General features: G+C 26.4%; 2 protein-coding genes across 2 annotated transcripts; one reads left to right on the top strand and one right to left on the bottom strand.

Annotated features, from left to right (window-relative positions):
• Window positions 1–633: 633 nt before the first annotated feature.
• On the bottom strand, window positions 634–1842 carry MKS88_005630 (vacuolar iron transporter; the record flags this gene model as incomplete). The annotated part of the gene is made up of 2 exons (XM_067218910.1): window positions 634–747; window positions 1141–1842. 2 exons carry the CDS (start codon window positions 1840–1842, stop codon window positions 634–636), a joined length of 816 nt encoding a protein of 271 aa, XP_067070838.1.
• A 2089-nt stretch (window positions 1843–3931) lies between these two features.
• MKS88_005629 (uncharacterized protein) lies at window positions 3932–9299 on the top strand (the record flags this gene model as incomplete). Its single annotated transcript, XM_067218909.1, has 4 exons — window positions 3932–4476; window positions 4872–6884; window positions 7013–8960; window positions 9264–9299. The coding sequence occupies 4 exons, from the start codon at window positions 3932–3934 to the stop codon at window positions 9297–9299; spliced, it is 4542 nt and encodes a 1513-aa protein (XP_067070837.1).
• Window positions 9300–9612: the final 313 nt, after the last annotated feature.

The following is a 9612-nucleotide window of genomic DNA, read 5'->3' as shown; positions in this document are numbered from 1 at the left end:
TCAGAAGTAAGCATATAATCCAATAATAATAAAAATGTGAATATTTTTTTACTTGCAATAAAGCAAAAAAAAAAAAAAAAAAAAAAAATTTTTTTTTTTTTCCTGTTAAAGCTGCAAAAATGGGAATTTTAATATATACTTTTTTCTTATAATTTTACTTAGTAAAACTTTATTTTGAACAGAAAATTTTTTTATAGATTATAGATAAAAAGGCGTTATTTTGTTATAAATATTTCACTTGAAAAATTACAGTAATTAAAAGTTATAGAGTATCTTTCTTATTTCCTCCTTTAAAAGGAAAAAACAAGAAATATTAAGATACGCACACACATACATACATACACACATATATACTTATGCACATACATACGTATACGTGTATATACATATATATATTGCAGACTTCTTTTTTTTTTTTTTTGTAATAACCATCATACGAGCAAAATGAATGAGACGAAAAAGAAAAAGAAAAGGATATTAAAAAGTGTATATATATTAAAGAAATTTAAAATAAAATCATTAAAAAGGTCAGGATATTTTTAAAATAATAATAATACATAGTACAAAATTGAAAAAAGGAAAACTTATGCAATTTTATGACTTCGCTACGCATATATGTGTAACAGCTTCTTATTAGTCTGCTATGTTATTTTTAAGAACTATTCCTAATAAAAACGGTACCATTCCCGCAACTGAACCATTGAAGACCATGCAAAGGGCACAGCTAATAGGCTTCTGATTCGTAAACTGCGACTGCAAATGTGGAAAAATTATGTACAAATGTGGTAAAAATTATGTACAAATGTGGAAAAATTATGTACAAATGTGGAAAAATTATGTACAAATGTGATAAAAATTATGTACAAATGTGGTAAAAATTATGTACTCGTGTAGGGGCGTATGCAAATATATACATGTACGTGAACACAGGCATGTATGTGTACATGTACGTATATGTTGGTATAAATAGGTACAAGTATGTAAACGTAGATGTATGTATGTACATGTATCTATACGTAAGTACAAATATGTTCACGTATATATATGCAGGAATATGTATATATATCAGCGTGTGCACGTATGTCCTCAAGTTGTAGCAGTTCCGCACACAAACATAAGCACGTAAAAGTTTGGAAGTACCTTAAATAAGCCTAAAATAAATAAAGTTACTAATGTTGAAACAAAAACCACGATAAAGGAAGTGTTATAATCTGTATATTCAAAAAATACTGTATATGCTATATAAGCTGATAAGGGAATTAAACCAAAGACACAAAAACTTAAAAACATGATAATTCCCTTAATTAGAGACTCATTTTTATCTTCATTTGTAACAATAAGTCCTAGTTCTTCTGACATCATATGTCCAAGAAAAAAATTTTTATTCCGAAAAGTTATTTCAACTAAATTTCTTGCATCCTCACTTTCGAATTTATATTTATTAATATAAATATCAATCATTTCTTGTTTTTCTTCTGATGGGCAATTTTCTATTTCCCATTCTTCTCTTTTTTTTTCAGCTAACATAAAATCTCTTTGTGCTGTTGAGCTTGTATATTCACTGAAGCCCATAGAAATTGCATTTGCAAATAAATTACCAATACCAATAATTATGACCTGTGCAGGTGTTATTTTGGCTCCTACACAACCTGACACTATAGCAAATATTGTAATTATTCCATCTAGACTTCCAAAAATTATTGTTTTCAAATTGTCTTTATCAAGACTATGGTTTTCTCCATGTTTATCTAAAGTATGATAAAAATCATGTGCTTCTTTTGACTTTTCTACATCGTCATCGTAAAATGCCTTTCGAGCTGCCTCCGCTTTCTTGTTCGCCATGTTTAATGCTTATAAAAGTACAGGTGACTGGGGTGTACAAATATATTTGCATTTACATATATATATGTTTTATATGTACATATGGGTACATATATTTATGTATGTATATGTATGTATATGTACTAAAAATATATGTACTACTCACAACATTTACACACGCAAATATGTATATGCTTAAACAAAAGAAAATACATTTATAAAATTACATAAATGTATACCCTATTACGTGTTAATGTTTTAATCTTTTTGAAAAATAAAAGAAAAATATAAAACTTCGAAATAAAAGAGGAATAAACGTAAACTTGATGGGGCAAAAGAAAAAAAAAAAAAAGGAAAAAAGAAATTGCCTCGTTAACTGCATTTCCTGTCGCATCCTATACATATATGTATATATATAATTTTTTTTTTTTTTTTTTTTGTGTAAAGCCCTTTTTACATTTTAATGTACCTTATTTTTATGCATTCTTTTATTTATGAAAATGGGGAAAGAGGAAAAGTAAAAGCTAAAAACTTACCGCTAAAAGTTCACACTTATATTTAAAGCCCAATATTAAGTTCCAGAAATTATAAAAGAATCAATTGACAAATGGATATCGATATTTAAAATGTGCTCATACATACACATATATATATAATATATATATAATATATATATATATATATTATATATACACTATTCGAGTTCATAATATTTACGAAGCTTTTTCCTGTAAACATAAAACCATGTAATTTGTCACCTCGTTCAAAAAGTGTTATTGAGTTTTACCCCCCCCTCCCCAACACACGTATTCTTTATTGTGTGCGGTACTTTTGCTTAAAAGGTAGTTGTTCTAGATATAACACGAAAAGAAATATTTATTTTTAAGCTATATTTTTTTTTCTTTTACTCATAAAAAAAGAAAATAAGAACTTTTTAAGGAGAATTTGTATCAAGCCCTTTTTGTAGCTTTTTTTTTTTTTTTTTTTAATAAAATTTTTTAATAGGAATTATGCAATGAAAATCAATTTTTTTTAACTTTTTTCTTTTTACTTTTTTCTTTTTTCTTTTTTCTTTTTACATTTTTCTTTTTTTTTCTTTTTTTTTTTTTTTTTTTTTTTTTTTTTTTTTTTTTTTGTTTTGTTCTTTTATTATTTTACCTTTTTCGTGTTAATTCTACCATTTAATTTAGGCCTAATTTAAACCTAATTTAAACTCACCGACTGAGAGTTCTGTATGCTTTCTTTTTATTATATTTTCCTCGTGATTTTCTTTCTTTCAGTCCATTCTTTCCTTTCTTCTTTTTTTTTTTTTTTTTTTTTATATAATTCTCGTTAAGTATGTGTTATTGTTGTATATATGTGTCCACGTATTATACAGTCCACAAGCCTAGAAGGGAACCTCCTTCGCCTTACCCTAATTTTTTGTCATTAAATTTTTTTTAATAAAATTACAACATATTCACTTCATGAGCTATTCTTTAATACCCATTTTCTTTGTAGTACAAAATATAAGATAAATTTCATGGATATGGTTACAATAAAAATATTTATTCCTTTTTTATTGTAAGCATTTTCATTTATTATTAATTGGAATCGTATTTTAAATAGTTGTAAATAGTTCTGTATTTCTACGTAGGTAATGAAGCAGACTTAACGTACGCATTAAACACATACATATAATTCGTTCATGTTTGTACTTGTAATATGGTAAAAGATTTTTTGGTGTTTTATTTACTTTATTAAATATATAATATAGAGCGCATTTCAAATCGTATTTAATTAAATCGAATTAAACCATCTGAACAGACGTTAATAAGAATTCATAACTAGTTTATTGGCTTATTAGTTCTTTTCTTTTTTTTTCAATTTTTGAAAAGGAGCACACGGCTGATGTGATGTAGTAAAATGGTTGTAGTATCACAGAAAGAATAAATTGAAATAGGAAACGGAAGAAATTAAACATTAAGGAATAAGCAGTTCGCTTCAAGTAGTAGGTGATAAATATTTTCTTCAAACGGATAGAGGCCAGCGGCATAAATAAAAAAATAAAATAAAATAAATAAATGAATAAGTGAATAAATAAATTTATAAGTATATAAATAAAGTGATAATGCAAATAAGCCGAATAGAGGAAGAACAAGGAAGAAATATTTGTGATAATATTGAAGAACGCGATAAATTAAATGAAAATGACAACATTAATGAGCTCTCTTTTGAATATAATAACAAATTAAATGATGAAAACAATATAAGAGATAGGGAAAATAATGATGTTGAGGAAGAAGATAATAAATTAATTAAGAACGAGAAGAGAAATTTTATCATATTTTCTTCAATTCTGCGTTATAAAAGATATTTAGTAAAAAAGGGGAACACTTACTTTGATTTTAATCAAACAAATTTACAATTAAATGAAAAAGAGCTGTTACTTCAGAGTAGTAATTTTTATCACTTATTCGATTCGAAATCATTATTTTGTCCTCATATTTATTTAAATGTTTATTCGCACATAAATATAAACATTTCTGACTATTTAAATTACTTGAAGAAATATTCAAATGTAAATGTTGAATCACAAGAAGAGAAAAGCGGAAATTATTATTCGAGGCAGGAATTTATTTTAGAGGCCATCGAGAGGGTGGAGCACATAGAAATGTAAGAGTGTACATATGTGTGTGTGGGTATATATATTTATGTATGTATTTATGTATGTATGGGTACGCTTGTGAAATCTTTTTGTGTGAGCCCATTTATATGCGCATATATATATGTACAGATGTTTGCTTAAAATATAAAGGGTTGAAGTTGAATGAACTGTTAACAAGTTAAAATGATGCAAATGTAATTTAAGCCCATGTGTGTACTAGCCTTAAGACAGTTTCCTAATAGTGCTCATGCCCAAATTTGTTCACATACCCTGTCCATTGTGCTGTTTGGCTATTTTGCTATTTCTCTGTTTCGTTGTTTTGTTATTTCTCCGTTTTGCTGTTTTACTATTTATCCTTTTTTTTCCTTTTTTTTTTTTTTTATTATTTCCCCCCTCCCTGCAGATTTAAAAAAGTGAATTTCGTGAAAAAGCTATTTTTAACACTTAACGAAAAAATAGCCAAGGAAATAAAGAATTATTTCGAACATGTACCGGATGTAAATTCGAGCGATTATGTCTTTGTGCAAACAAACAGAAAAAATGACGTACTTTTTGGATATATTAAGGGGCGTAAATTTAATTTATTTTTTGAAATTTTAAATTTTAACAAATGTTTTGTACAGTATTATAAGGATAGTGCTAACCTTGTTGACATATTCGAAATAGAGGAAGTGGATGAAGTGGACAAATTGGATGAAATGGGCATTATGGTAAAAATGAACTCAACGCACAATACGAACGAAAAAAGGAGCTTTGAAGAATATCCTTTTTTTAAATATTCAAATGGAACAAAATACTTAAGAGAACAAAAATTAAGTGTAAAAAAGTGCATGTTTAAAAATATTGATTTTTATTCCTCATATTATTATGATTACTATTTTTCAAAAAGTACTATTGTTGAATATGAATATATAAGAAAAGACAAAAAAAAATATATCCTGACGTTTAATTTATGTATAAAATATGTGAAGAATAATTTATTTTTAATGGTCATATATAATTATAATAGTAGCGGTAATAATGATGCTAACAATGTAGATAACAATGTAGATAACAGTGCAGATAACAATGTAGATAACAATGCAGATAACAATGCAGATAACAATGCAGATAGCAATGCAGATAACAATGCAGATAGCAATGCAGATAACAATGCAGATAACAATGCAGATAACAATGCCAATAAAAATTCCGATAACAATAACGCGTACAGTAGTGCTAACAATGAGGCTTTTTTCCCCTATTTTGAAGAACTAGAGTTGTGTAATAAACAATTCAATTTAAATAATGTAGACAAAAATATATTCAAGACCAATACCTTTTTTATAAATAATTTATATTATGGTTTGAGTTGTAAGCTCTTGTGCGTTTTCCTTTTTAAAAATCTTTCCATAAATGATTACATACGCAATATTTATTTTACCAAATTAAAGAAAAGTGAAAATGGAAAAAAAAAAAAAATTTATACTTTTACTATATTTTGCTTGTCAAACGAAGGAATTGTGTGTGTATTTATTTGTAATTTAGAACTACGTAGTATCTTTTTTGAAAATACTTTTAATATTAATGTAAATAAATATTATCGCATTCAGTTAAATAAGACGTGTACATACAAAAAAATAAATGTAATAAATTTTAATTCGAAATATTTGCATGCCTTAATAGCTCGTAGCGTTTTCTCATTTAATAAATGTGATGATAAAATTGACCTTAATGAGACAGGTAAAAATAACAATTTTGATGAAAGCTCAAAAAGTGCCTTAAGAAATATAAAAAAACGAGAAAATAAAGTAAGGTATTTAAGGGAGGAAAATAATACATATGAAAAGAGCAGAACTGTTTTAAATGACTCTCTAATTTGTGTATCATGTGGAAATCAAAAACAAGTACAGGAAGATTATAACCCGAATAACTGTAATAAGGACAACAATCATATTTTCAGTGATATGCAAAGTACAGACATTTATCAAAATAAAAAAGACCGTTACAAATATACCCACGAGAACGTATATAAATACACGTCTGTTATAATTACGTGTAAATGTGATTTCTTAGTAATAACTTTGAGGAGGAAAAAAGGAGGGGTAGATATGGAGTTAGTCAGTTATTCTTCCTCAGATGGAGGTAGTACAAATGGAGCGGGTGCGTATGTAAATGTCGAAAATGTAAACACCGCAAATGTTAGCACCTTAAATTTAAACGCAGCAGATGGAATCGTCTCCAAGGATACCATGTCAAGTGATATTATTTCCAACTCAGACGACTTTTTCTCAAATTACAAGAGTGCTAAGAATGTGATATGCAATATTGTGATAAATAAATACAATTTTGAAAAGTACAATGAAAATAAAAACCGAAATAAAAGCTTCATACTGTTTGAAATCATATGCTTTTATCAAAATTTCTGTGTCAAAAAGTATAATTATATATGCTCATTTAAAAATCAAAAGTTTGAATTTTTTTTAAGTGAGAATGAAAAAATGAAAAACGGAGATATTTGTAGAAAACTTTTGTTCACACCTTTACTCTTTCCTTTTAATGAAGAAGTAATAAAAAATCAAAAAAAAAAAAAAGAAAAAAAAAAATCAATAATTTAATATTATACAACATTGAACAGAGTTCTTTTAAGAATATAATTTACATATATTTTCAAGAAAAGAAGTATGAAAATATAAGTATGTCCATAAACAATCAGTGTTTAATTATTAATTATGTTAAAGCGATCAGCAAGCTTTTAAAACGAATTAGTTCATTGTTTAATAAGATAAATAACCAAGGCAAATATTCCACCTTCCGAGAAGACGATTTAAATAATACAAAAAACCAAGAGAGGGAAAATGTGATCATATCACAATATGGTGAAGCATATTTTCATGATATATTAAAAAATGTACATGTAAATTTATTTACTCAAAGAGAGGATAAAACATTTTTTTTTGAATATAAATATATTTTGTTTGGCTTTTATGACTTATTTTTAATAAATAAAAAAAATAATGGCGTTGGAATAAATGAAAAGGAGAATAAAATAAATGACAAAAATTTAATGAGCTGTAGTGATCTACATAGTCATTTCAATTTTTTAAATATTATAAAAGATTACGTTACGTATGAAAATATTTTCAAGTGTGTACAAAATTTTGAATTAGAGGAAAATAAAAAAAAAAAAAATAAAAAAAAAATTAAAATGAATTTTTATTACTTTCTCAAAGTCTTAAATTATTTTCAAAATAATTATGTTCATACATGTATTTCTTTTTTTCATTTAATATACAACGAAATGTGTAAAGAGGAATTGTTTCCCTTTATAGCCAAAAAAAAATGCACAAAAAATACCTTTTTGAAAAATTATGAATTAATTAATATAAGAAATTATTACACTATTTCATGTTCATTTTTTATCTACATGTATAATTTTTGTCTAAAGACATATGGCCTTAGTAATGACAATTTCAGTTCTCACATTACTTTTTTTTTAATTAATAAAAATACAAGAAAGTATAGGAAGAAATTTAGGTATATTTACCCATCCGATGGGGGGAAATATGACGTAAGGCTATCTCAGCAGGGTGAGAAGCAGGACGCAACGTGTAACAGCGAATGTGTTGGGTGTGTATGCAAAGAGGACAGCCAAGGAGGTGAAGCACACGTACTTGGTGTAGAATATGTGCATAGCGGTAGTAGCAGTTGTAGTAATAGCATTAGAAATGGCCATAGCAATAGCAACATTAACAATAATAGCATCAATAGTAATAACAACATTAACAGTAACAACATCAATAGTAATAGCAACATTAACAGTAATAACAACATCAATAGTAATAACAACATCAATAGTAATAACAACATCAGCAGCAGTAGCAATAATAGAGAAGTAGTGAAAGAGGACAATATTGTTCCGACCAACTGCTTGCCATTACAGAAATGCTTGTACTATGTGCACAAAATAAAGAAGTATATTAATGTAATATTAAATGAGACAAGAACAGATAATGACAAGGGGAATACTAGTTTTTCGCTAGATATTTACGTAAATATATATCTGTGTCAAACACTTTACATTATGTTAAATACATTACGAATAAATAACACCAATGTGTATGTGAACGTAAATTATAATATAAGAAAAAATAACATGGATTACTTTTATTTACTAATATTGCTTAATTTTTATTACTTATTTTATATCTTTATTTGTTCAGAGGATATATTAAATAATGATATGAATGAAGGAAAAGAGGAGGAAATGAATAAGGAGGCAAACAAAACAAATGAAGTAACGAGAATATTTGAATTTTTCTGGGAAATTTATGCAAAAGATGATAAGAATAAGACAAATATAGAACAAACATGCGAATTATTACATATACAAAATATTACAATTGATTCAATCACTTTTGAAAAGTACCTTGTTTTAATGTATGAAGTAGTACAAAGTAAAATGAGTATGTTACATATTGATCATTATATATTTGAGAAATTATATTTTAAAGTAAGCTGCCTTCTTTGTGGAAAGGTATGCATATCGAATTTATATAATAATTATTATATATGTAAAAATAAGCATATATTTAATAAATGTATGATAACATTTTGTTGTATATACAGAAATTATCTTACATTACCGACCATATGTATTGTAACAAATATGAGTAAACAAATATTTGATGAAGAAAATTCTACGTTAACATTCAATTTACAAATTCGTATAAACTTCATATATTTTTGTTCTTTTTGCTATTATTTTATCACTACCGAAAATTGCTTTTTTAAAAAATATTTCCTCTTCAAGCAGTGTCCATTTTGCAACCATGAGCTGCAAGTTCTCTGAAAATTTGAAGGAGATTAATTTGGTATGTCACGTATGTACACCATCGGTTTCAATTTTTTATGTCATGTTCATGTACGTACTTACTTCTCCACTTTCTTATTAATTTCCTTGTTTCGTTTTATATTATCATCAATTAAATTTGTCCATTGGTTATATCAGCCTTATTTTTCCTGCTGTATTTATTTTATTTTTTATTTTTTTCCCTTTTTATATGACATTTAATTTATTCAATGCTCGTAGCAGGTTACATATTACCCTTTTTAAAAAAAAATTTCCCGCATTTGATGTACATATGGATATAGGTAAGGATATA

Source organism: Plasmodium brasilianum, chromosome 14 (genome assembly GCF_023973825.1).
Source record: "Plasmodium brasilianum strain Bolivian I chromosome 14, whole genome shotgun sequence".
Taxonomy (NCBI): domain Eukaryota; phylum Apicomplexa; class Aconoidasida; order Haemosporida; family Plasmodiidae; genus Plasmodium; species Plasmodium brasilianum.
This window is presented reverse-complemented; position numbering and strand designations above follow the sequence as displayed.